The sequence below is a fragment of the Callithrix jacchus genome, chromosome 10 (assembly GCF_049354715.1).
Source record: "Callithrix jacchus isolate 240 chromosome 10, calJac240_pri, whole genome shotgun sequence".
NCBI classification, from domain to species: Eukaryota; Metazoa; Chordata; class Mammalia; order Primates; family Cebidae; genus Callithrix; species Callithrix jacchus.
The window spans coordinates 14,200,979-14,228,796 of record NC_133511.1 but is presented as its reverse complement, the minus strand read 5'-3'; the positions used below and the strand labels follow the sequence as shown (position 1 = coordinate 14,228,796).

At 36.9% G+C, this 27,818-nt stretch overlaps 2 protein-coding genes and 1 non-coding gene across 5 annotated transcripts in view; 1 reads left to right on the top strand and 2 right to left on the bottom strand.

Moving 5' to 3' along the window:
• Positions 1 to 27,818, bottom strand: part of NXPE2 (neurexophilin and PC-esterase domain family member 2) — a 225,719-nt gene that overhangs the window by 118,943 nt on the left and 78,958 nt on the right. For both annotated transcript variants that reach the window (XM_078339181.1, XM_078339183.1), the window contains one exon: positions 16,702 to 16,748. In XM_078339181.1, the coding sequence (XP_078195307.1) occupies positions 16,702 to 16,748 (47 nt within the window). The remainder of the gene's footprint in view (positions 1 to 16,701; positions 16,749 to 27,818) is intronic.
• NXPE1 (neurexophilin and PC-esterase domain family member 1) lies at positions 194 to 23,711 on the top strand. Of its 2 annotated transcripts, XM_017977551.4 has the most exons (5): positions 194 to 689; positions 14,825 to 15,560; positions 17,828 to 17,889; positions 22,331 to 22,543; positions 22,909 to 23,711. In XM_017977551.4, exons 1-5 carry the CDS (start codon positions 593 to 595, stop codon positions 23,442 to 23,444), a joined length of 1,644 nt encoding a protein of 547 aa, XP_017833040.3. In that variant the 5' UTR covers positions 194 to 592; the 3' UTR covers positions 23,445 to 23,711. The 2 variants fall into 2 exon arrangements, with proteins under 2 accessions (XP_017833040.3, XP_078195310.1); XM_078339184.1 differs by lacking the exon at positions 194 to 689 and having other exon boundaries at positions 15,042 to 15,560.
• LOC118146031 (small nucleolar RNA U13) lies at positions 18,480 to 18,583 on the bottom strand. Its single transcript, XR_004731500.2, has one exon. It is a non-coding gene; the product is annotated as a small nucleolar RNA U13 (small nucleolar RNA).

Genomic DNA, 27,818 nt, shown 5'->3' with positions numbered 1-27,818 from the left:
CTTCTATCTATCTCCTTTTTCCCCTTCCTCATGCAATACCCAGCCTTATTGGATCATCACTTCTTTATTATGCAGAGTAATTCATTCCTGAAGGAGTGTCCCCTCCCAAATTTCAGACTTGGCATTCGGCCAAACAAAAGCTACACACCCTACCTCCCTGCCCAGTTAACAGGACTGGCTTTCTTTAAAGGCATTTTACAGATTATGTTTTGTAATACAAGCATATTCTTGTGGTCCTATCCACTATGCCTAGTCTTCCTCCAAAAGACATGCTAATAAATTAATTTTTCTGCTTCTCATTGTACTTGTTATGTGTTGTAACTAAGAAAATAGGGAAGGCAGTGAGAGAACCTATGAGGTGACTCTGACTTCCATTTCAGGGTCCTGGAAGGAGGAAGCAACAATCCTAGCCAAGAGGTGGACAAAGGGATTGGGGGTATGAGTTGTTGGTTAGCAGAAGGAAAGAAGAAAGTGACTCACAAAAGAACAAATTTTGGAAGCAAATCACAGGTTAGAAGTTAAATAATGAGTACAAAGAGATTCGCTTCTCACAAGACTCCTCTCTTGTGTCATCTCTCCTGGGACATTTGTCATGTCCTCAAAGACGAAGCTTCAAATAATGCTGCTGATGTTGATCTCTTTTTTGGTAGTAACCTGGATGACTTTTATAATTTTTCAGAACTTCACAAAGATATGAACAACTCACCTTTGATGCAGATCACACAGGTGAGCCCTCACCTATGCCATCTGCATCAAGTCAGTTGCACTCCATTAGTCCTGCCCCTCCTCCCCCACTCCAACTCTGCCCTATCTTCTCCCTCTCTACCTGACTTGCTGGAGGCATTGTGGACATCAGCAACCTCTATTTCCTCATTTCCCATTCATCCTCACTCCATTCCAGTCAGGATTTGACCTTGCATATGCGCCCAGAATGGCCCTTGTTAAAGCTACCAACTTCCTCATCACTAAATAACTTATTTAATTACTCAATCTAGATGTATATGTTACCTGGCCATGTAAATCCAGCTTGTCATTTTGTCGTTTTATTGTGTCTATGATTTCCTTTTCTATGAAAAAGTTTTTTTAGCAGTAGTGTTTCCCTTATAACATGTTTCTGGATGTTAAGTCATAGTTGAAACGTTTTTCCCACTCAAAGATCATACAGGTATTCATCCACGTTTTCTTACTTTTTCACTTGTATAGTTACATTGTCTATAAATATCAGGTCCACTTGGAATTTATCTTGTTGAATGGTATAAGATATCAATCCCATTTAACTTTTTCCACATGTCTCTCCAATTATCCTAATCCTCTTATTAAAAGTTCCATCCTATATCCTCACTGATTTTGAGCGAGGCCACCATAGCATACTAAATTTGTATGTATAATGAGGTCTATTTCTGATTTTCAGTTCTGTTACATTGTCCCTTTATTCATGCATCAATACCATCCTACTTTAATTATAAAGATTTTACAAGTAAGTTTTAATATAGTAGAACTAATTCTACCCACACCCAAGACTTTGGATTTTTTATTCCTGATATGTTTTGTAACTATTCTCTCTCATTTATCCTTTCAAGTGAACTTTCTAACTGGCCTGTCTGGCCCAGAAGATATTTAGGATATTGTTATTGTGATTTTATTAAATGTATAAGTTAACCTTGCAGACTAAACATATTTATGATGTTAAGTTTTCTATCTAAGGACACGGTTGCCTTTGCATTTGTTCAATTTTGTCTTCTTCAATAGTGTTTTGTGAGTTTTCCTCATATAAATCTTGGACGCTAGTGCTAAACAAATAACTGAGTATTTTATTATCATTTTGCTGCCATATATTGGATTTTCCCTTCCATTTTAGTTTCTCTCTGTTATTCGTCTGTATACACAAAGCTATTGATTTTTTATATAGTAATTTTATTTCCTATTTTTTACTATTTTACTAAATTCTTTTATTATTTATAGTCATTTTTCCATTGATAATTCGGGGTTTGTCAGATAAATAACAATTGCACATGAAAATAAAGATTATTTTTATTTTCTTTTCAATTTCAGTGCCTCAAATTGCTTTCTCTTGTCTAACTGCATTAGCTAACACTTCCATCCCAATGTTCAACGTTATGAGATAACGTTGTTATCTTTTTCTTGTTCCTAATTTTGGTGACAAAGTCTTCAGTGTTTGTTCCTCTTAAGTAAAATGCAAGGTTTTGAGTTAAAGTATATATTTTATGTGTAGAAGAAATCCATAAATTTATTTTTGTTGTGTTTTTCAGCATAAATCAGTACTAATTTTGTCAAAGTCCTTTTGTGTATTTATGGAGATAATCATGAAATTCTTCTCATTAGCTGTATTAATGTGATGAATTATATTACATACTGAATAAAATATGTATTCCTGGAATAAACTCTCTGGGTTATGATGACCTAATATTTTTCTAATGTTCATTTGGATTGTTTGCTAATATTTTATTTAAGATTTAATATTTTATCTCAGTGTTCATAAATCTAAAGTTCCCGGTACAATATCCGGTTTTGGAAAATGCATTACGCTTATTTCATAAGAATCAATTTGCAAGCTTTCTTTTTGTTTTTATCTGTTTATAGTGTTCTGAACGTACTTACGTAATATTGGGATTGCCTGATCTTTAATGTTGGGTAGAATTCCACCAGTCCGGCTTGCTGCATTCAGTAGCAGCACTCTATTACTTTTTTCACTATTCTCTATTTTTTTAATGTCACTCAGGTCAATTTTGATGGGTTGTATTTTCTGAGTTATCAATTTTATCTAGATTCTCATATGTATTTGCTTAAAATTGTGTAAATCATCTTGTGACTTTTAAACTTTTCGCTCTTTTCAGGGAAAAAAGGGAAACATCCCTTCCTCCCAAAGACGTCTAATTTTGCATATTTGTGTTTCTTCCTTTTGAATTTATTAGATTCACTGGTAATACATGCATATCTATAATTATATGTAAAATCTCCATTGCAATCTATATTAAGCTAAACATGGGCTCATACTGATATTTCTCTTATCTGTCACTACATGATTTACACTAGCCTTCACCTACCACCTCAATAATGAGAAATCTGGCTCCCACCATCTGTCATCTATTTATTTACTTATTTGTTCACCCCCCAGCATACATATACAATGGTTTCAGAATTGCTGGCTTAGAGCACAGTGTTTATATGTAGTTCCTTTTGTCTTTTGTCTTATAGACTCTATGAATTTCCAAAGCTGCTTAGGTCAGCACCTTTCCTCAGCAAGGTTATGTCATACATCTGTAATACAGTTAAATTTGTAATAAGTTAAAACACCGTGCTCTATGCTTTAGTCCCTCAATCTCCTGATTTTTTATTTTGCCTACATTAAAATTCACTCTGTTATACGATTCTATGAGCTTTTGCACAGTTTTATGTATGAGCAACAGTATCATACACAATAATTTCACTGACCTAAAAAGTCCCCCTCTGCTTCACTTATTCAACTCTCTCCCCTCCCCAAATCTCTGGCAACTACTGATTGATTTTTGATCTCTATAGAACCATCTTTTTCCAGAATATCATAGTAATGCAATCATACAGTGCACAACCTTTTCAGATGGGCTTCTTTCTCTTAGCATTATGCATTCAAGATTCACCTATGTTGTTGCATGGACTGATAGCTTATTTTTCTCATTGCTGAATATTATCCCACTGTATCAATGTACTACAATTTGTTTATCTATATTCGCCTATTGAAGACCTCCTGGTTGCTCCCAGTTTGAGGCAACTCTGATCAGAGCTGCTATAAATATTCATGTGCAGGCATTTGCGTCAATGTAAGCATCCAAATCAACTGGATAAGGACACAGGAGAACAACTGCTATACTGAATGGTAAGACTATGTTTAGTTTTATAGGATATTGTCAAAGCATCTTTCAAAGTAGCTGTGCCATTCTGGATTCCCACCAGCAATGAATAAGAATCCTACTGTTCCACATTCTCACCAGCAACTGGTATTGTCAGGTTCGCTTGTTTGTTTTTTAATTTTAGCCATTCTAATTGATAGGTAATAGTATTTCATTGCTGCTTTGTCTCCCTGACAAATAATGTTGAATGTCTTTTTTATATATTTAGTTGCAATTTGCGTATCTTCTTTGGTGAGGTGTCCATTCAGATCTTTTGCACATTTTAAAATTGTTTTCTCTTATTGTTGAGTTTTAAGAGTTCTTTGTATATTTTAGATGAAGTCCTTTACCAGGTAAGGGTTTTGAAAATATATTTGCACACTCTATGGTTTATCTCTGCATCCTCTTAATAGTGTCACAGGGCAGAAGCTTCAATTTTTAGTAAAATCTAACTTACCAGTTTTTCTTTCGTGGATTGTGCTTTTTATATTATTTCGAAAACCTCATCAACAGCTCAAGTTCACACAGATTTTCATGTGTGCTTTCTTCCAGAAATTTTTGATTTTATATTTAGGTCTATGATCAATGTAGAGTTAACTTTTCTGTCTTGTGAGGTCTGTGTCTAGGCTTATTTTTTAATATATGAATGTCTAATTGTTCCAGCACTATTTGTTGAAAAGACTCATTTTTCCAACAAATTGCCTCTGTGCCTTCATCAAAAATCAGTTGATAATATTTGTACATTTATTGGCTTTCTATTATGTTCTCTTGATCAATGTGTTCATTCTTTCACCAATACTACGTTGTCTTGATAATGGCAGCTTTGTACTAAGCCTTGAAATGGGACTATGAGAGTCCTCCAATTTTGTTCTTCTTTCTCAGAATTGGGTTGGTTATTTTGGTTCCTTTACATTTCCATATAAAATTTCAGAGTCAGTTTGTTGATTACTACAAAAAACTTCCAGAGATTTTTATTGATATGGTATTGAATCAATAAATCAAGCTGGGGAGAACTGACATCTTAAAAATATTTAGTCTTTCCAATCCATGAATATGGAATATCTCTTCATTTATTTAGATTTTTGAAAATTTCTTCCATTAATATTCCATAGTTTTCTACATACAGATCCTGTATATATTTTGTTAGATTTATACTTAAGTACTTCACTTTTTTGGTGCTATTGTAAATGGTTTTCTTTTTTGTAATTTCAAATTCCAATTTTTCATTGCTAGTATATACAGAAACAATTAAATTTTATATATTGACCTTGTTTTCTGAAACCTTGCTATATTCACTTAGTAGTTCCAGGAATTTTCCATAGATTCTTTGGGTATATTCTACATGGACAGTCCTGTCATTTGTGAATAAAAATAGCTTTACTTTTTCCTTTCCAATATGTATACCTCTTATTTTTCCTTCTTGTTTTATTGCACTAGCTAGGACTTCCACTATATTGTCTAATAGGAATGGTGAAAGAGGACACTCTTGACTGGTCCCAATCTTGGGGAAGTGTTTAATCTCTCATTATTAAGTACCACTCTTTTTTATATAAAAAAAATAATTCTAAATCTGTGTTGTTAGTATGTCTCCTATGTAAGCCACGGTGTTGAATTTGGCTTTGTTAACCAATTTGAAAAAGAAAAAGTGATTTTTCTTGTAACAGGGTCTCACTCTGTACCCCCGCCTAAAGTGCAGTGGCACAAACATGGCTCCCTGGGCTCAAGTCATCCTCCTGCCTCAGCCTCCTGAGTGGCTGGGACAACAGGAACACATCACCACATCTGGATATATATATATATATATATATATATATATATATATATATATAATTTTATTTTTAATACAGAATCTTGCTCTGTCACCCAGGCTGGCATACATGGAGTGCAATGGCACAGTCTTGGCTCACTGTGACCTCCACCTTCCAGGTTCAAGTGATACTCCTGCCTCAGCCTCTCGAGTAGCTGGGATTACAGGTGCCCACCACCATGCCCAACTAGTTTCTGTATTTTTAGTAGAGACAGAGTTTCACCATATTGGCCAGGCTGCTCTTAAACTTCTCACCTCAAGTGATCCACCCGCCTTAGCCTCCCAAAGTGACTATATACACACATACATACACACACACACACATTGTAGAGACAGAGTCTTGCCATATTGTCCAGGCTGGTCTCAAACTCTTTGCCTCAAGTGGTCTGCCTGCCTCAACCTCCCAAAGTGCTGAGATTATAGGCATAAGCCACTCTGCCTGACCTGAAAACATACTTTAATTGGTGAGATAAGCTAATGTATAGTTATTGATGTGATAAATATGTTCGGCGTCAGTATGACATATTGTTTTATGTTATAATCATATATATTCATGTTTTTATAGGATCTAGTTAATTTACTTGATTTTTTACTGTTATTTAGTGAAGTTTATATTTTTGTTCTAATGATTATGTTATTTTAATCCATTTATATAACACCTATTTACTTTTTTATTGGTAAATGACTATTGCTTCCCTCTAATGAGCAATATCGAAAGTAACGATAAGCCTCTTTTTGCCCCAACTCTCCCTTTTCCTCAACATCTGATTTGAAGTAATGTCCTTTTACTTCCGTTAATAACTATAAGGCAAACAAGAAGCTAATTTTACTTTCCATACCTCTCCCCACTCTCCAACCATTTTTTATATTTGTACTAAATCTATACTGTCAGAGCACATGATCATTGAATACTAGACTTATTTCTGTAAATAAATATGTGATTCTTTTTTACCATAAATCCTTATATCAAATTTTTCAATTATGTTGGTTATTTAATGTTCATGCTGTTTAGTAGATTCCTTGGGAAGGATCTGGGCAGAATAGTTCCTAAATTCTAATGTTTTCATCAGAACTTGTCTATGTCTTTTATAATTAAAGGTCAATTTGTCTTCTTATAAAATTTCTGACTCATATCTTCTTTCCTTGATTTCCTTAAACATTTTACTCTACTAAATTTTGATAAAATATTGATGTTAAAAAGTAAAGAAAATCCAATTTAAGAAAAGACACAAATAAGAATAAAGTGAGATGCTACATAAGAAACAATTTACAAAGAAGATAAAATAATCATACATGTGAATGGCCCTAGCAAAAAGTCTCAACATACAAAAGTGGCAACAGTCAGAATTACAAGCTAAAATTGATAAGCCGCAGCCATAGTGGGAATTTTTTTGCACAGTTTTGAAATATGTGAAAGATCTGAATGGACACCTCACCAAAGAAGATATACAAATTACAACTAAATATATTAAAAAGGTACTCAACATTATTTGTCAGGGAGACAAATTTTAGCCATTCTATTATGTATCAATTAGAATGGTTAAAATTCAAAACAGAAAAAAACTGATACCCATTGCTGGTGAGTATGTGGAGCAGTAGGATTCTCACTCATTGCATAATAGTGAGCCAATAAATAAACTTATACAAATATTATAGACTTATACAAATCTTCAGCTGCAGACAGCTTTGTGTCTACCCCGTAGGCGTGCTTCAGGGATCGGAAGAGACATAGAGGAAACTTATTGCATATTACTCTTTGAAAAACACCTATCTGAAATGGCTGCATGCTGTATGTTTTCAACCATATGACATTCTGGGAATTTTTATTATGCCTCTTTCAGAAACTTAAAAATCAAAAAGACCTTAAATTAATAAATGTATGTAAGGTCTAAAGGAATTGATAAATATAAATTTGATCTAACAGATAAACATTGAGAAGCAGGGAGGCTGTTTAGCATAGTGAATTAAGAGGTCTATTTTTTATCTCAGATATTGTTTTGTTCTGTTGTAAAATTTGTTCGGTTCTTTCTGAGGACTAAGCTCTGGTTTTTTATCTTGCCCAAATTATTCTATTAATCTCAGGTCTTTAGACAAACTTAACCAATTTTCAACCAGAAAATGATTAAATTTACCTATCATCTGGAAGCATCATCTCCCATCTCCCTCAAATTGCCCTGCCTTTCTGGAACAAACCAGTGTATTTTTCAGATGTCTTTGATTAATATCTCATACCTCCCTAAAGTGCATAAAACCAAGCTGAACCCCAACCATCTTGGGCACATATTCTCAGGACCTCCCAAGGGCTGTGTCATATGCCATGGTCACTCATATTAGGCTCAGAATAAATCTCTTCAAATATTTGACAGAGTTTGACTCTTTTCATCAACATTTCTAAATATTTCTCCATCCTTGCTAAGACTTCTTATCTTTCTATTCATTACAACATATTTTCCTTTACCTCATTGAGCATAGTTATAATAACTGTTTCAAAATCCTCATCTGATCATGCCAACATCTATGTTATCTCAAGGTTGGCTTCCATTAATTGTCTTGTCTTTTGCAAAACACTGCATTTTTCTGGTTCCTCCTATGCTGAGTAATTTTGAATTGTATCCTGGACATCCTGTCTATTATGTTGTAAATGGATCCTGTTTTACTACTGAGAATAGTGTTGATGTTTTTGTCGTGGCAGGCAATCAATTAACTTGGTTCAACTCAAACTGCAAACTGACTCAACCTGTGGTTATAAGTAAGTCACGTCTCAGCTGAGTTCTGACTTTAGCTGCAAACTGCTTTGTGTCTACCCCATAGGTGTGCTTCAGGGGTCAGCTAGATATCTAAACAAAGTTCATATTCAGAATTGGGGCATGACCTTCTCTGTCTCTCTCTGTTCTGGGATTTCCCCTCCTTCCAGTGACTGTATTGCTGCAGACTCTGCTCTCAGGTTGTTCAAGCCAAAAAAAAAAAAGACTGCTTTCTACCGTGTTTTAGCTATTCTGTTAGTGACCTGCCCTCAGACTAACACATCAAAAACAGAAAACTTACCTCCACTAATGGCACCTTCTTCCAAGTTTCATCTTTCCTCCAAAACTTGACTGCTTTTATTCATTCTCTTTCGCCTTCAGGTACTTGTTTTTGGCATTTTGTTCAGAGTTGAATATTGCTACTTCAAAGAGAGTAAGGAGTTACTTGGTCGTATATGAAACATAACTCTTTGGTTATACTTTAAAAAAATTATTTCTCACTCATACTCTCCTTCCTCCTTTCCCATTGGCACCCATTCCATACTAGTTATTTCTCAGAGTATTTCAATTCTTATTCGATACATGTATTTATGTATATATGTGGACTAGGAAGATATATAGCTATAAGTTAGTCTTTGTATTTATTTTAATTTACATAAATATTTTCTTAATTTTTTTCATTCAAAATTGCTTTTTGAAATCTAATCATGTTGCTATATGTAAGTAAATGTAGTTCATGATGTCTGAGAGCCGCATGCATTTCATTATATGAATATACAAAGTTTAACTTATCGGTCTCCTAAATAAATTGGATTTATCAGCCAGGTGTGGTGGCTCCCACCTGCAATCCCAGCACTTTGGGAGGCCAAGGCGGGCAGATCACTTGAGGTCAGGAGTTTGAGACCAGCGTGGCCAACATGGCAAAACTCTGTCTCTACTAAAAATCCAAAAAATTAGCTGGGCATGGTGGTGGGCATCTGTAATCCCAGTTATTTGTGAGGCTGAGGCAGGAGAATGGCTTTAATCCAGGAGGTAGAGGTTGCAGTGAGCCAAAATCATGCCACTGCACTCCAGCCTGGGTGACAGAGTGAGACTCTGTGTCAATAAAAAATAAATAAATAAATTAGATTCATCACTTTCCTAATATACCTAAAGAGTCAATAACATTTTTATACATGCTTTCAATTTATATACTTTGTCAAATTTTCTACTGGTTTTACTAACACTTTCCTTTTTATTTTTAGTAGCAACTTTTATTTTCTAGATAACTTACTACTTTTAAATTTTGCAAATATTTTGTCCCATTCTGCTGCTAAGTTTGTCTATGATGTCCTTTGTTAAATGAAACTTCTAATTTTGAAGTCATCGAATACATAAACACTTTTTTTGTAGTTTGTGTTTTGGGGGTCATATTTAAAAAATATTTGGTGACGTGAGGTCACAAGGAAATTATACATTTCTTTATATTAAACTTTTAGTTACATTATTCCTATTTAGGTCTTTAATTCATTTGGATCTATAGTACATAGTGTGTGACAGGAATCTTGGGGGTTTTGTCAATATAGGGAAACCATTTTCTTGATACAATTTACCAAATATAGTTTTCTGATTTCTGATGTTACCACTAACCTATTAGAAACTTTAAGTCTACTTCTAAGGCATCTACTCCTTTTGACTGGCTTATTTAATTGATATTGCACTTAACAATTCTATTTTATTTCAATAATTTACACTATGGCTAGTTTTTTTAAAATAGATTCAATTTATAAATGATTTTATTCCCTAAAATTTTAGAATTAATCAGGTTTCCTCTCCCACCTTGAGAATTTAATTAGAAATACAGAAAAATTTTAAATTATTTTGAGAGAGAATTAACAACTTTATCGTATTAAGCCTTACTACATTTCAAAGTGCTACATCTTTTCATTCATTCAGGCCTTTTAAAAATATCCTTAAAAGAGTTTTCCAAATGCCTCCATCAAGGACAGAGTTTCTGCTATTGTATTTTCTATAGTTTAAATGATGTGATTTTGTGAGTTTGTTTTGTATTCATCTCCTTGCTGACTATCTTGATGCTAATAATTTGCTAACTCTGGTTCCTTTGTAGACAATCACAACACCTACAAAAAATAAAGACAAGAGGCCGGGCACGGTGGCTCATGCCTGTAATCCCAGCACTTTGGGAGGCCGAGGCGGGTGGATCACGAGGTCAACAGATCGAGACCATCCTGGTCAACATGGTGAAACCCCGTCTCTACTAAAGATACAAAAAATTAGCTGGGCATGGTGGCGCGTGCCTGTAATCCCAGCTACTCAGGGGGCTGAGGCAGGAGAATTGCCTGAACCCAGGAGGCGGAGGTTGCGGTGAGCCGCCATCGCACTCCAGCCTGGGTAACAAGAGCAAAACTCCATCTCAAATAAATAAATACATAAATAAATAGAAAATAAAAAAAGAAAGAGAAAAAGTCTGTTTCTCCCCCTACTCTTCTCCCACCTTGGATTTCTTTTCATTTATTTTATTGTTCAGGACTTCCAACCTTATGTTGATCATTAATTCAGTTAATGGTGGCTGACATCCTTGTCTCCTTGACTTTTAAAATGTTTCAGGTTTCCTATTACTGAATTTTAATGCTAAATAAATGTTGAAATACATCAAATGCTTTTATTGCAACCGCCATCCCAATTAGATAAGTTTGAGGAGAGTGAAAAATAATGAGATTTGTCCTTAATCCATTAATATATAAATTATACTACAAGATTTTTCACTTTAGAGCCATTTTTTACAACCCTGAATTCACCCATAATCAACCATGACAAATACACACACCTGTATATCTTTATCTAATCTACCTATATGCCTTTATATGTATATACATATATGCACAGAGAGAGAGAGAGAGAGAGAGAGAGAAATTTTTTTTCAGAATAAACAATTTATTAGTTGGTCATCAATAAATGCCCCGGGTTTGGCACCAAGTACTTTCTTTTTTTGTTTTTGTTTTTTTTAATTTTACTTTAGAATCTGGGGTACATGTGCAGGTCATGCAGGGTTGCTGCACAGGTGCATGCTATATCTGGTGTTATCATCCCCACCCTTCCCACCCCCTGCTGTCCCTCCCCTAGTCCCCCCGCAACGGCTCCCAGTGTGTGATGCTTCTCTCCCTAAGTCCATGTGTTCTCATTGTTCAACATCTGCCTATGAGTGAGAACATGCAGTTTGGTTTTCTGTTCTTGTGTCAGTTTGCTGAGAATGATGGTTTCCAGATTCAAGCAAGTCCCTACAAAGGACACGAACTCATCGTTTTTTATGGCTGTGTAGTATTCCATGGTGTATATGTGCCACATTTTCTTTGTCCAGTCTATCATTGATGAGCATTTAGGTTGGTTCCAAGTCTTTGCTATTGTAAACAGGGCTTCTACAAACATACATGTGCATGTGTCTTCATAGTGGAAAGATTTATAGTTCTTTGGGCACATACCCAGTAATGGGATTGCTGGGTCAAATGGAATTTCTATTTCTAGATCATTGAGGAATCACCACACTGTCTTCCACAATGGTTGCACTAATTTACACTCCCACCAACTGTGTAAAAGTGTTCCTATTTCTCCACATCCTCTCCAGCATCTGCTCTCTCCAGATTTTTTATGATCACCATTCTAACTGGCATGAGATGGTATCTCAATGTGGTTTTGATTTGCATTTCTCTAATGACCAGTGATGATGAGCATTTCTTTCATATGTTTGTTGGCCTCATATACATCTTCTTTTGAAAAGTATCTGTTCATATCCTTTGCCCACTTCTGAATGGGGTTGTTTTTTTTTTTCTTGTGAATCTGTTTTAGTTCTTTGTAGATTCTAGATATTAGCCCTTTGTCAGATGGGTAGATTGCAGAAATTTTTTCCCGTTCTATTGGTTGCCAGTTCACTCTAATGATGGTTTCTTTTGCTGTACAGAAGCTCTGGAGTTTAATTAGATCCCATTTGTCTATCTTGGCTTTTGTTGTCATTGCTTTCAGTGTTTTAGTCATGAAGTCCTTGCCTATGCCTATGTCCTGGGTAGTTTTCCTATGTTTTCTTCTAGTGTTTTTATGGTGTTAGGTTTATGTTTAAATCTTTAATCCAACTGGAGTTAATTTTAGTGTAAGGTGACAGGAAGGAATCCAGTTTCTGCTTTCTGCACATTGCTAGCCAGTTTTCCCAACACCATTTATTAAACATGGAGTCCTTTCCCCATTGCTTATTTTTGTCAGGTTTGTCAAAGATCAGATGGTTGTAGTTGTGTGGTGTTACTTCTGAGGCCTCTGTTCTGTTCCACTGGTCTATGGCTCTGTTTTGGTACCAGTACCAAGCTGTTTTGATTACTGTAGCCTTGTAGTATTGTTTGAAGTCAGGTAGTATGATGCCTCCAGCTTTGTTCTTTTTGCTTAGGATTGTCTTGGCTATGTGGGCTCTCTTTTGGTTCCATATAAAGTTTAAGGTGGTTTTTTCCAGTTCTGTGAAGAGGGTCATTGGTAGCTTGATGGGGATAGCACTGAATCTATAAATTACCTTGGGCAGTATGGCCATTTTCACAATATTGATTCTTCCTAACCATGAGCATGGAATGTTTTTCCATCTGTTTGTGTCCGAGAGAGAGAGAATTTAAAAGTCATGTCCATGAGTAAAATGGGCCTGTACTTTTCTTGTATCACACTTATCTAGTTTCAGTATAAAATATATTCCTACCTCGTAAAATTGATTGGATTATTTTTCCTGGTTATATAAGTTAGGGATATCTGTACTTTCCCGTAAAAGCATCTCAGCCTATGACTTGTAGAGGTGGGGAAAATGGAAAAAGGTTTATCATCATGATTATATTCTTATTCTTAGTGTTAATTATATATTTCATAATTATTTTCTATTTTTTATTCCCTATTGTAAGTTTTTAATATTTTCCAGAGATACGTAAAAAGGTTCTTTTGAAGGCTTTTGTGTATTTTCATTTCTATGTCTTGATTGGCATTGCTAATGATTTGTCTTTTGGCTTCACCAAAGTTTTTTCAAAACTTCAACTTGGATTCTGTTCATCTTTTTTAAACGATATCTCATTGTCTTGTTTCTCCTCTCTTTTGGCTTACTCTGCCACTTTGTTACCAATCACAAGGGTTTTACTTTGTTACCAATTACAAGGGTTTTATTTATTGCCTGATGCTGGGGTGCAGTGCAGCCAGGCCTGAATTTTTTAAAAGCTTTATATGTGTTCTAAAGTGTGAGAGGGGTTGACAACTACTGGTCTATAAGCCTTCTTCTCAAATCTATCTGATACTAAGATTGCTTTTGAGGCTTTTGGAGAGCATATGCTCCTGGACGACATAATTTAATAATTATGACTCATTTGATCTAGACTGTAGCCTGTGAGTCCATATTTTTTAAAAGCTTGGCAGGTATTTCTGACTACCACCAAGATTTGAAAATCACTGAATTCGAGTGCCTAGAAAACACTGTATAGTGCCAAAAGTATAAGTGACCTCTGAGGCTGTAGTGATTTCTAAGGTAGAAGTTAAGAGATGTTTAAATGGATTGGGGGAATTTGGGGATACCCAGCAATACAGGAAGAGAAGAAAGTATTGGTAAAGAGCAAGAGCTGAAAAACAGGAAGTTCAGCTCCTAAAAAAAAAAAAAAGAAGTCTTATCAAGACATCAAAAGCAAGGGAGGGAGTAGCAAGAACTAAAGTTAAAAATAGGCCACAGACAAAGCTATATTACAAACGGACTTTTACCCAAGAGTTACAAGAGGCCATTGAAGGGGTTTAAACAGGGAGGTGCTGCTGATTTAGCTATAGAAGAGGAAATTAAATGGAGAGAAAGCAGGACTGACTTCCTTGAAGTCTGAAGACAGTCATCTAATCCAGGAGATAAATGACAGTGACTTGAACTATGATACAATTGGAGAGGAAAAGACTATTAGTGATGGGTAAAAGATATGGATGTTACTGGATGTAAGGCGTGTATGAAAAGAAGGAGTAAACTTATCATCACCAATTTATTGCTCATAAGTATTCTCTTATGAGCTATATATTTTGCATTGAATATATTTATCTAGAGTTGTTCAGACATTCTCTAAAATATTGAGGTAAAGATGTAAATGTTTATATTTTATTCAAAATTGTCATATTTTAAATAATATTGATAATAATATATAATATATCATAATAATAATGACATCTCCTTTCCTTGTTTCTCTTCTCTTTCGATTTACTCTGCCACTTTGTTACAAAATATTCAGTTTGGTAACAAATTGAATTCAATTATACAAATATTCACTGTAAAAAAATATTTAAACTCATAATAAGTGAAAATGACTAGACAGGTTAATTTCATAGTAGATCACAATGCTTGTCATTTCAGCTTTGGTCTGCTCTAAACTTATCTATCTCCTTCCATTACTGGAACAACTCCACAAACTCCTTATTCCCTAAAACACCACTGATACCGTTAAAGTCACTAACAGAGACTGAACTGAGAATAAAGGAAATCATGGAGAAACTAAACCAGCAGATCCCACCCAGACCTTTTGACCACGTGAACACCACCACCAGTGCCGCACACAGCACAGCCACCATCCTCAACCCTCGAGACACATACTGCAGGGGGGACCAGCTGGACATCCTGCTGGAGATGAGGGACCACTTGGGACACAGGAAGCAATATGGCGGAGATTTCCTGAGGGCCAGGATGTCCTCCCCAGCCCTGATGGCAGGTGCTTCGGGAAAGGTGACTGACTTCAACAACGGCACCTACCTCATCAGCTTCACTCTGTTCTGGGAGGGCCAGGTCTCCCTGTCTCTGCTGCTCATCCACCCCAGTGAAGGAGTGTCGGCTCTCTGGAGGGCAAGGAACCAAGGCTATAATAAAATTATTTTCAAAGGTAAATTTGTTAATGGCACCTCTCATGTCTTCACTGAATGTGGCCTGACCCTAAACTCAAGTGCTGAACTCTGTGAATATCTGGATAACAGAGACCAAGAAGCCTTCTACTGTGTGAAGCCCCAACACATGCCCTGTGAGGCTCTGACCCACATGGCCACCCAGAATAGAGAAGTGTCTTATCTTACTGACAGGGAAAACAGCCTTTTCCACAGGTGAGTATGCTTTTCAAGTATATGAGAAGTGTCTCACTGAGAAGTGCCCCAGTCAGAGCTGCATTGCCCATTGCAACACTGAGCATGACTCTCAGAGGCCTCTAATCAAGGTCAGACATGTGGTGTCTTCACAGGGCCTCTACTCACCACTCTGTGCCGAACTTTGCATTTTCACTATATTGTCCCATCAGTCATGTGTTTTGCTATAACTATTTTTCTATGTATTCACAGATGTTCCATTGAAAAAAGATTCCTTGATAAGTGTATGATAACATCTATGCTCCTTCACCTCCCATAATTAATTTTGTTAATTTTGCCTCTTAAATATCTTTGCATTGATCCATTTTCCCCCATGTACAGTGCTGCTATTCAAGTTCAGACCATCATCATCTCATCTAGATCACTTATACCAGCTTCCCATCTGGTCTCTCTCCCAGCAGTCACCCTCTCTAATCCATTTTCTACACTGAGCAATCTTCCACAAAAGCCAATTCCTACTGGTTATCTCCAGCTGATCCCATGATCAGATATTCCTCAATATATACCTCTTAGGGTAGAGGAGTCCTTCTTACTCCCCATGTTGTGACCTAGTGATCCCTGTGAACCCCTGGTTCAACAGCCCTCCACAAACCGGGTGGAGGCACATTTTCTCTATCAATCACAGCTGCAGCAATGCCAGGCTTTTCTCTCCCAGTTCACAAACAGATGCTCACTTCCTGGTTTTCCTGTTCTCCATTAAGCTGAAAACCACTTTGTAGATTAGAACGAATCATCAGTAGTGACTCTTCATGGGCCACTTTGAGGATTATCTGTTATAAATCCCAGAACTGTGAGCCAAGCCATAAGACATCTATCAGTTGCAGAGACTTTTGCTCATTTGCTAACTTTACGTAAGTCTCAGAGGCTCAGTCCATATCCTTTTCTCTTTCAATTCTGCCCAGTACCCTTTTTTTCCCACAAAGATTTACTTTTCCTAAGATTAGTGACAAAGTAGAATGCTAGGTTCAGAGCAGTCCCTTTCTAGCAGTTTTCAAAGTCAAGTTTAGAGTCTTTTTTCCATAAGCTTTCAAAAAAAATATGGTAAGAGGAAATAAGAGTGGGCACCAAACATGACAAAATAACATGCATTCCAGAATCTTACCTCATTATCCAAGTTTTGGCTCCTGATCTATAGTCCCTGGATCCCTTCTGAAAAGTAAAAGCACAGTTTAGTTTCTGTTCCTCTCCTTTTATCTCTGATGGTTCAGCTCATCAAATCTCTTCCTACCCATCAACCACCCTTATGCCTAAATCCTAGTAAGGATGAAAACATGCTGATCTTTTCTCTTCTCGGGATGGTGCCTGAAGAGACATCCATAGCAGGGAATCAGGTACCACTTATATCTGTTATAGTTGGCACCTGGGTCCCCATTCTCCCCTTAATCCCTTTCTTCCTTCCTCCACTTACATGGCCATATACACAGGTTTGAAACAAAGTATGAGTAAGAGCTTTCAAGTAGGAAGACTCATCTTTCATCAGTTGGAGGAAAGAAATGTAAGGTACAATGATTAACACATGAGATTCAACACTACTTTCTGCCAGCCACTTTGATAGATATTAAGGATACAGCAGTGGACCAGACCTATGCATTACCTTCCTTCCTAAAGCTTACTATCTTCAGAAAGCAAGTTTGTCGAAAAAGTCAAAGATAATCATAGCAGGAAATGTGGATTAAAAAGGGAAGCAGAGGCCCTCTGATAAAAGGTCTACATGCCACTCGAAAAGGCTGGATTCCTTGGGTACATGATGGGGAGACAATAAAGGGATGTAAGCAGTAGTGCAGTTGCGTTTGCAATGAGAAAGGGTACTCTGCCAGTCAGATTGAAAAATTTAGGTGGGATAAAACTGAGGCTTGCATGACCAATTAGAAGCCCACAGTAATTCAGGGAAACTATTCTGCAAACTGGACTAGGAGATATGGAAGCAGAAAGACAGAAGAGAACTTGTAAATTCAATAAATATTTTGAACCTAAAATTCCAGGACACACTGATTCCATGTGGCAGATCAGTAGAGCTGCCCTGGACTTCAGGTGCTCTCAGCAGGGTAGAAAGTCTTCCAAATTCCTCATTCATTTACAATACCCAATATATCTAAAATTTACAACAATAATAATAGCTTCTGGTTATAGGAAATTAAAATTTTTCCTTCACTCACAAGTAGGTGAGTCACCTGTGTTACATGGGGGAGAGAGCAGGCTAATTTATTGTTCTATTTTTTTTTTTGAAGGTCCAAAGTAGGAGTTGAAATTATGAAGGACGGTAAACACATTGATGTCGCCAAATGTAACAGTAAGTCTGCTCTGTCCTGAGTTAGGTGATGCTCAGAGGAAATTTTATCAGCATCAACTGAAGTAATTGTAGTTTTCCTGGAGCACAATTCCTAGCAGGTGTCTGTGATGTCAATCATGCTGGACTTTAAAGGGAGAAATTAAGTCAAATGATTTCAAAATTTTTATGGGAGATTTCATCTTGACATATCCAAAAGGAAAGAGTGTTATTATCCTACATTTATATTTAAACCTGAGAGTTCATCTCCTAGAGTCTAAGGCACTGTCCAAATGTCTTTGAAGGATCAATCCCTACAGCTTCAGAGTAGGAAAACTTCCGATTTTGGTTTCCTAACTCTCTATTGGCAAAACCTCCTAACATTTAGTTGATGCAATTACCAATGTTCTGTGGAGTTTTTAACTCATTATGTTTTCAAGACAAACACATGTTACTGATGAAAGAGTATTTAGGCTACCTTAGCTTTAAAATAACTTTTATAAAGTCTTAGTTTACCCATAACGTCCATCATGATATTTACTTCAACTCATAATAATCTATTGCCACCATTTATTCATTTATTCTGCAAACATTTATTTATTTATTTTTCCTCACATCATATGGGTAATGTGCTGATGTCATAACATGGTGTGAGGGAGGCATATCTCACACATGAGCATGAAAACCCAGTCATCATGCTTCTGAACTACAAAAGGATCAGCAAACATTTATCAAGCATTGCACAGATATCAGGCATTATGGACAAATGGAGACACATAAATGCTCAGTTAGCTTGCATTGTGAAATGCATTCAACATACCAACTTATGAGGAAAGCAAAAAGGCCAAAGGAGCTTATGTTAAACTTGGTATTTGACTGAGTCCTGAAGGATATGTGTAGTCAGAAGATGAAGAAGAGAAACCTCACAAAGAGCATGGGTAGTGTTGCTGGATTTAAGTAAATAAAAATAAAGGGAATCAAGTGAATTTGAGTAATTTCTAATTGCCTGTCATATATACATTGAGAAAAGGGGGAAATAGTGCATGAAGTAATACAAGTTTAATATGGTGTCCTGTATTTTTTATCTAACTCTTTTTATCTGGTAATTCCAGTCATGAGCAAAGTCATCATGGACTTTATTGTGGAATGTAGCAGAGGATAAGCCTAGAAAGAGAGAAAGAACCTAATCATGAAGGTTCTCAAGTACCAGGCCGAGGATCTCAGAGATTATTCAGTAGACTTGAAAGCCACAGAAACCAACTGAGGAAGAGAGTGGTATGATCCACTTTGTGCTTTAAAATGTAAATTCGCAATTTAACAAAATGCATGCTCTATAGAAAGGCAATTTAACATGTCACTAAGGAATATAAAATAAAATTCATATAAATAGAAGGAAAAAATGCTGTCTCTGGATGGGATAACCTTATATTTAAAAGAACATCAGTTATCTATGGATCATTTTCTTATTGCTGCTATAATAAAGTGGTTTTAAAAAGCAAAAATATATCATCTTATAGTCTGTAGCCCAGAAGTCCAACATCAGTCTCATTGAGCTGAGCCAAGGGAGAGCAGGAACATGTTCCTTCCTGGAGGCTCTAGGGGTGAATCTGTTCCTTTGCTTATTCCAGGTTCTTAGGGCTTCCCACAGTCCTTGTAGCCCTCTTCCTCTATCTTCAAAGTCACAGCAGAGGGTCAAGTTCTCCTGTCACATCTTTGATCCACTCTTCTGCCTCCCTCTTCCACTTTTGAGTACCAGTGACATTAGATTGGGCCTACCCACATAATCCAGGATAATGTCTCCATCTCAAAGTCCATACCTTAGTCATATCTGGAAAGTCCCTTTTGCCACGGAAGGCAACATATTCATAGGTTTTAAGAATTGGGGGCCGGGGCCGGGCGCGGTGGCTCAAGCCTGTAATCCCAGCACTTTGGGAGGCCAAGGCGGGTGGATCACGAGGTCAACAGATCGAGACCATCCTGGTCAACAAGGTGAAACCCCGTCTCTACTAAAAATACAAAAAATTAGCTGGGCATGGTGGTGCATGCCTGTAATCCCAGCTACTCAGGAGGCTGAGGCAGGAGAATTGCCTGAACCCAGGAGGTGGAGGTTACAGTGAGCCGAGATCGCACCATTGCACTCCAGCCTGGGTAACAAGAGAAAAACTCCGTCTCAAAAAAAAAAAAAAAAAGAATTGGGGATGTGGATATCTTTGGGAGACTATTAGTCTGCCTATCTAATCAAAAATATAATGGAATCTGTTTTTCAATGGGCAGGTCTATGCAAACCTACTCCCAAAGTTTGAGGAAGCTGAGAAGCCAAAGAAGAGGCTGACACATCCAGTTTCTCAGAAAGAAACATTTAATAGGGACTTAGAAGCAGAGGTTATGTTTATGTCTCCATTGGTGAGACAAGATGGTGGATCTCCACACCATTACTGCCAGACCCAGGGCTTACAGAGCACAAGGGAAGGGTGGTTCGGGTGGGATGTACAGGACAATTGAAGTAAAATGCCAGCAAATCTTGCCTTGTTGGTCTAAGGGCAAGATTTACAGTAATTTCCTGCTGTTATGCAAGAAACAATAGATAAACTGGAGTTAATCAGAAGCCAACATGGCAAATTAACTTCTAAAATGGAGTTGCTTTTGCCTGATATATAGGATCCTGATATTATTACCCACATACTCCTCAAAATACTCAAGCCTGTTCTAAAATTATTAAGTAAAATAAACATATAAGAGTAATCATAAGCAAATTTGTTGTAAGTTTGAAATAGGGCTTCAGAGACTTTGAGACATGGCAACATGAATACCCTGACTCATAAAGATTACACAAGATATGGCTTACAACCATAAACTTAGAGGCTATGTTCTCAGCAAAGTCCGCCAGTATATTATTAGGATAAAGAATACTTAACACTGAATCTCAAGTTTCCAGGGTCATGGTATTCAGTCATCCAGGGTGCAGTGCCAACAAGCCTCATAGAAATCCATCCACATCACACTGTAATTCTAACATAATTATAGGATTATACAAACTCCCTTTACTAAGCCAAATCACCACGACTTAGGAGCCATTTCAGATGCACTTTCCAGTTCTGCCACCAGCACCATTTTACCACTTTGTCCACAGGTTACAAATACAATACAATCATGTGGCGATGTACTATTCTGTGAACACAGGCAGCCAGGGACAATAAGGCCATTGAGAAACTAAGCAAAGAGAGTACAACAGAGACTGCTGATGGTTCCCCAGTATCCACTGCCTCCTCCTTCTTCAGTAATAGAAACCAGTTTGTGGCTAGACCCATGGCCATCCTTCCTTATAGCTAGTTGTGGCCATAAGTAAATTTTTTCCAGAAGTGTGAGTGGGAAACTTCTAGGTCATGCTTTAAAAGCAAAACAACTAGCCCTCCCTATCCATTTCTTCCTTTACTACTAGCTGAACTTTAGATATAATGTGAGAAGGGAAAGAGCCAGGTTAGATCGAAGCCACGTGGTAAGAATGGCAGAGCTATAACACAGAAGGAACAGGTGTCCCTGACACCACGCAATAGTGTATTAGCCCTGGCCTTCTCACTCCAGGCCTGTTAAGTGAGACAGAAATAAACTTCTATTTTTAAATTCATTATTACCTTGGTCTTTCCTACAGCATTCAAATCGGTTTCCTATCTCACACCAGAACATAGTATCAGTACAGAAGTCCTGATGTAGCAAATTCTAAAATTCAAGGCACTGGCTCAGTGATGGGGCAGCAGCATAGAGAGTGGCAAAGAAACACGACAGGAGGAATCTGATAACCTTCCTCATGACATAACAAGACATTTGCTGCACTGCTCCCTAAAAGAGAAGGCAGACCATGCACAAATAGAGCCTGAAACTCTAGTGAAACTTCCTTCAATATCTCAAAATATAGGTTTGTATTGAATGCTGCATGTTGCTTTTGGCAAAGTCTGATTTTCAATAAAGTAAGTCAAATTAGATAATTGTGATACCATTTGAGGTTTTTATTTTTAATGTACATGTTTTAGGCCATTTTTTGAACATGAAAAAATTAAGATTATTCATTTCTTCATTAATGAAACAAAAGTAAAGAATTTGATACAACAGCAGCAACTGGCAGACCACTTACATCATTCAGGTTAGAGACAAACACAGACATGGCTACAGAATCAGGAAGAAAGGATAGAACGCCAAAGAAAGGATGAAATGTCAAGACTTAGCTAATGACCAGATTTAGGGGAAAAGGAATAGGCAGGAGGCAAGATGACTCAAATTCTCTCAAAAGAGTAAGTAGACACGCCTGAAGCAAAGCTAATGATTAAAGAATTAGTACTAGAAACGGATAGAAATAGAAAACAGACATTACAGGAAGGGGGAAAGAGAGCCATAAAAGGAAGGACAACGAAAGAAGGCTAGATGTCTACCATACTACAATAAAATCATTTACAAGTGTCTCTGTTACCAGAGAGTGAAAAGATAGAAGAGAAATGCCAAGTTGGAATGAAGCCTCCTGTCCCTGGTGGTTACACTTTACGAGGAAGGTGGATAACAACATTTTGCAACCAGATTCAATTTGACACAATTAAGATGAATGACTGTCTGAAAGGCAAACTCATCTACCTCCTGGGAGACTCTACGCTACGTCAGTGGATCTACCACTTACCCAAAGTTGTAAAAAGTGGGTAGTTACTTTATATTCTCTCCAAAATTCAGGCTGGTTTTAAAGTACTTTTAATGAGGTCTCTATTCTCTCGTTTGAGCTATTTTGTTTTTTACTTCATTTAGCTTTCTGGATTTGAGCCTTTAAATTTAAAGTGTATTTTATTCCCTCTTTCATAAGAGATGTTTGTCCTCTTTTAAAATTCCAATGAAAACCTTACATTTTTGATTCACATTTTACATGTATGAACTGGTACTCTACCCTAGAGAGTGGACTCCAGTGAGCAATTATTTAGGTGGGTGGGTACTTTAAATGATACGACATTCTTTTCCATGAATATTAACCATCATCTTCTATTTAAAACAACTATTTCTTTTTATCAGCATTGCAGTTTTTTGATCTTCATGAAACTGGACTTTTTAAGAAACATTTGCTTCTGGATGCAAAAAGACACACTCTGATTCAATGGAAAAAACATAGCCTTCCTTTCCTCACTTTCCAGCTCTACTCTCTAATAGATCATAATTATATCCCTCGGGAAATTGACCTGCTATCAGGTGACAAAAACACAGCTGTCGTCATCACCTTTGGCCAGCACTTCAGACCATTTCCCATTGATGTTTTTATTCGCAGGGCCATTGGTGTCCGAAAGGCTATTGAAAGACTGTTTCTAAGAAGCCCGACCACTAAAGTGATTATTAAGACAGAAAACATCAGGGAGATGCACATAGAGACAGAGCGGTATGGAGACTTCCATGGTTATATTCAATATCTTATCATGAAGGATATTTTCAAAGACCTCAACGTGGGCATCATTGATGCCTGGGACATGACCATTGCATATGGCACTAATAATGTCCACCCACCTGATCAGGTGATTGGAAATCAGATTAACATGTTCTTAAACTACATTTGCTAAGGGATAAATACCATACAAAATCACTAAGAACCAGTCTCTGCACATAACCCCACATGCATTGTGAAGTAAATTTTATTCATTTTAGGAACGAAGGAAAATAAATGTAAAAGAATCCATTTGGGGAGGAAGGATATATAAGGACAATTACAACCAATATGGGATGCAAAATCAAGAGAATCGCACATGAAAAAATGACTATACCGTGCTGGTTCTGGTGCTTGTTTAAAAAATTAAAAAAGTTTTATAAAAGCTATGTTGTTAAACTGATTTGAAAATATCTGTACAAATTCTTGATGCTTTCCATTTCCAATATAGATATTTTGTAGCTCTGTCTATTGAAAAGGCCTGGAAGCAATGATAACCCATTAGTAACAATCACTCTTAGCACCCTGACCATGGTCTCTAAGAACCCTTCCTCAGTAAAAGAAAACAGGTATTCTTGAAGAAAAGGCTGATCCCAGGACTGGAACAGAAAACATATATGCCATGAGCCTGGACATCTTGTTATGCCAAAAAGTGAATAATCAAGGACAAATGGAATCATATCACGGAACAGAGGAGGTAACCCAAAGGAATCTCTTCATTGGCCGTAGATAGATCAGTTTAAGCATCAAAAAGACTAATGACTGTAGTTAATTCAAATACATAGTATATAAAATCCATGAGCTCATAATAATACTAAAAGATATATTCACGAATAAAAACAAAACCTCTCATGGGTCATAAGTGGAGCTGGGTAAATCCTTATTTTGAAAATTGGCAACAAAAGAGAAATACATGAACATTTATCCTCATTCCTGTTACAGAGAAAACCAATAACCGTAATAGATAAGGGAAAGTTTTTCTTTGTGGAAGAATTATAAGCTAATGAATACAGAAAGAATGACAGAATTAGGAAATCACCATTTTAAAATTTCTAATTAGATAAGTAAGTAAGGCAGAGATTATCAGTGAATGAACTTTCCTTAAAAGTCTGATTGGAACTTTACTATGGATATAGCAGCCTGTCACTTCTGAATCCACTGATCAAACTTAGCTTTATTTACAGCTAGGCAACCTGTCATTATGTCCTGCATGATTTGATACAATGTAAAGTATATAACACCACCTATGAAGGAGTATTCCTGCAATGCTTTTTCCCCTAAATAATCTCATCCAATGGCTCCAAAAATTTATTTTCAGCTTTCCAGTCTAAGACCAACTTTACATAAGACATTTCCACTTCCACTTGACAGACCTCAAATACATCACATTAATGCCAAAAGAAATATCTCCCCTCTACCAAATTTTCACCTCTTTCTGTGATTCCACTTCTTGATCAATGATATTAGTATCCACTTAGTTTTCAAAGCTGGAAAACCATATTTTGTTTAAATAAACAATTATTGTCCTCTACTCTGTGCCACATGCTTGTTAGCCAATTTTGATACAAAGGAATGGGGCAAAAAGACCATCATCCTTAATCTAATGGAGAAGACCAAGCAGGTAGATTCAAAGCAATGTAATATGACAAGAGTCAAGGCGTTACAGAAACACAGAAACAAACAAACAAAACCTGAACTCTAAGATTGAGAGATGCTATGAAGTTTTATACAGGAAGTATTACCTGGACTCATTCATGAAGAATGAGAGAGTCAAGTTGACAAGAAGGAAGGAGAGGGAGAAGTAGGACAAAAGTCTCATTCAGGAAATGGAAAGAATTATGAACTCCTAGTGACAAAAAACAAATGCAGAGAGTTAATGAGAAGAAAGTGGGGAGGCAGCACCCAAATTATGAAAGATTTATACAACATGCTAAGGAATGTGGGCTTTCTCCTAAAAGTAATGGGGAGTGGTTAAAGAATCATAATACACACAGGACATGATAAGATTTGCCTCTCAGAAAGAGAAATGAGGCAAGATATTTAGAACTATGGCCAATGCAGCATAATGAAAACAATATGGAGATTGAAGTCAGACCTAGTTTTGAATTCCAGTGTCTTCATGTACCAACTCGGCCAATTTAGGAATTTAATCTCTGAACTTCAATTTCTTCAATATTAAATTCAAAGCATTAAATTAGATGATATATGGAAAATGTTACCTAGTTCTAGCACATGGCAATATTCAATAATTTTTCCCTTGAGACAGCTCAATGAGAAGTTTCCATGATATCTGCAAATTTGACACAAATAACTTGAAGGAGAACCCTAACATTCACTGAAGAAAATAAAGGGGAAGGAAGATATTGGGGAAAAGGGTAAAATGAATTTAGGTTTTAGTTATAATGAAGTGAAGGTTACCATACAAATATCAAAATGCAGATGTCTTGTCGACAGAATGAGTCTGAATTCAGGAGAGAGGTCTGTAAGAAAGATGCTCAGTTTGGAAGTCATCAATATATATAGGTGGCTGCTAAAGATGAAGATATGTAATATTTTCTCATACACAAAGGGAACTCTCATACACTCTTGGTGGGAATGTAAGTTGGGACAGTCATTATGGAAAACAGCATGGCAGTTCCTCAAAAAATTAAAAATAGAACTACCATATGACCTGGCAATCCCTCTGCTGAGTATCCCAAAGGAAATGAAATCAGCACTTCATAGAATATCTGCATTCTCATGCTCAATGCAGCATTATTCATAATAGCAAAGATGTAGAAACAACATAAGTGGCCATCAATAGATGAACAGATAAATAATTGTGGTATATATGTACAATGGAATATCATTCAGCCTTATAAAAGGAGATGCTACTATATTTGCAATAACATGGGTGAATTTGGAGGATGTTATGCTAAGTAAAATAACAATATTGAAGGAAAGAAACAATACTGAAAGAAAAATATTGCTTGGTCTCACTTATATATGAAACTTAAAAATTACACATAGAAACAGAGTGGAATGGTGGTTATCCAGGCTGGGAGGAAGAGAAAATGGGAAGATGTAGATCAAAGGGTACAAACTTGCAGTTCTACTGGATGAATGTCTAGAGAGCTAATGTACCACATGAGGACTATAGTTAATATTGTATATGGAAAATGTGCTGAAATAATGGATTTTAGGTATTCTACCTCAATAAAAAAGGTAATTGTGCAGTGGGAAATATGTTAATTTCTTGACTATAGTGATCATTTCACTATGCATATGTATATCAACACATCACACTTGTATGCCTTAAATGTACGTGATTTAAAAAATACACACATAAAATTTCTTTTAAAAATATTCCACACACGAGACAAATATGTGTTCAAAGACATCAGTCTCTCAAGCCTTTGCACCACTCTACATGCTGCTGCTTCTGACTAGAATGTCCTCCTGCCCCTCCTTCCACTTGTCAAACTCCCCATCACCCTTTAAAACCCAGTTTGAAATTTATTTCTTCTGTGAAGCTTTCCCTGACATCCCCAGAAAGAATAATGTTTCCTAGCCAGGCACAATGGCTCACACCTCTAATCCCAGCATTTTGGGAGGTGGGTGGATCACCTGAGGTCAGGAGTTCAAGACTAGCCTGGCTGGTCTTGAACTCCTGACCAACAAGGTGAAACCCCGTCTCTACTAAAAATACAAAAATTAGCCAGGCATGGTGGCAGGTGCCTGTAGTCCCAGCTACTTGAGAGGCTGAGACAGAAGAATTGCCTGAATCTGGGAGGCGGAGGTTACAGTGAGCCAAGATCATGCCACTGCACTCCAGCCTAGGTGATGGAATGAGAGTCCATCTCAAAACAAAAACAAAAACAAAAAGAATGTTGTTAACATGCATGTCATTACTAATAAGAGTGGTTTGTTGGTATGCTAAACAGACTGTAAAAGCTGCCATTTTGCATGAGATTAACGAGGGCAATACTTCTTTATAGCATGAATGTGTAAATGTTCAAAATTTCACAGTAAACTCAAGAAATTAATTTCTAGTTCTCTCATCTTGTATCCAATGTAAGTGCAAATTAATTTCCATTGACCTGAGATCGATCCAAGATGGCCGACCACTAATAGCTCAGGATTGTAGCTCCCAGTGAAAGCTCAGAGAACGATACGACGCCACATCTTTAGACGAATTTTTGTCACTCACCGATTAGCCGATTCCCAGTGGCGCAGCAGCTCTTCATGCAGAGCCAACAGGACTGCTTCCCCTACTGACCGGAGTTTGGAGCTCCGGGAAGTCAGAGCCCCTTGTTGCGGACTCAAGAGGGAAGCCAGACCAGAGATTCCCGGGCAGAAGAGCACCATCGGTCTTACTGCTGCTATTTAGGCTGCCACAGTGGGTTGCTCGGATCCCAGCACTGGGAATCAATAAGTCGGAAGTCGACTCAGAAACCTAATTAGAAAGGCGGTTCATCTACAATGAAGGGAAAAAAACAGCCTAAGAAGGCCGAGTATATCCAAAATCAGA

Bases quoted from the DNA above. Each gene is read 5' to 3' on its own strand.
- NXPE1 (XM_017977551.4), top strand. From the start codon at position 593: ATGTCCTCAAAGACGAAGCTTCAAATAATGCTGCTGATGTTGATCTCT. The intron at 690-14,824 runs AGATATGAACAA...GCTTGTCATTTC, and splicing joins AATTTTTCAGAACTTCACAA to AGCTTTGGTCTGCTCTAAAC. The intron at 22,544-22,908 runs GTGGGTAGTTAC...TCTTTTTATCAG, and splicing joins CTTACCCAAAGTTGTAAAAA to CATTGCAGTTTTTTGATCTT.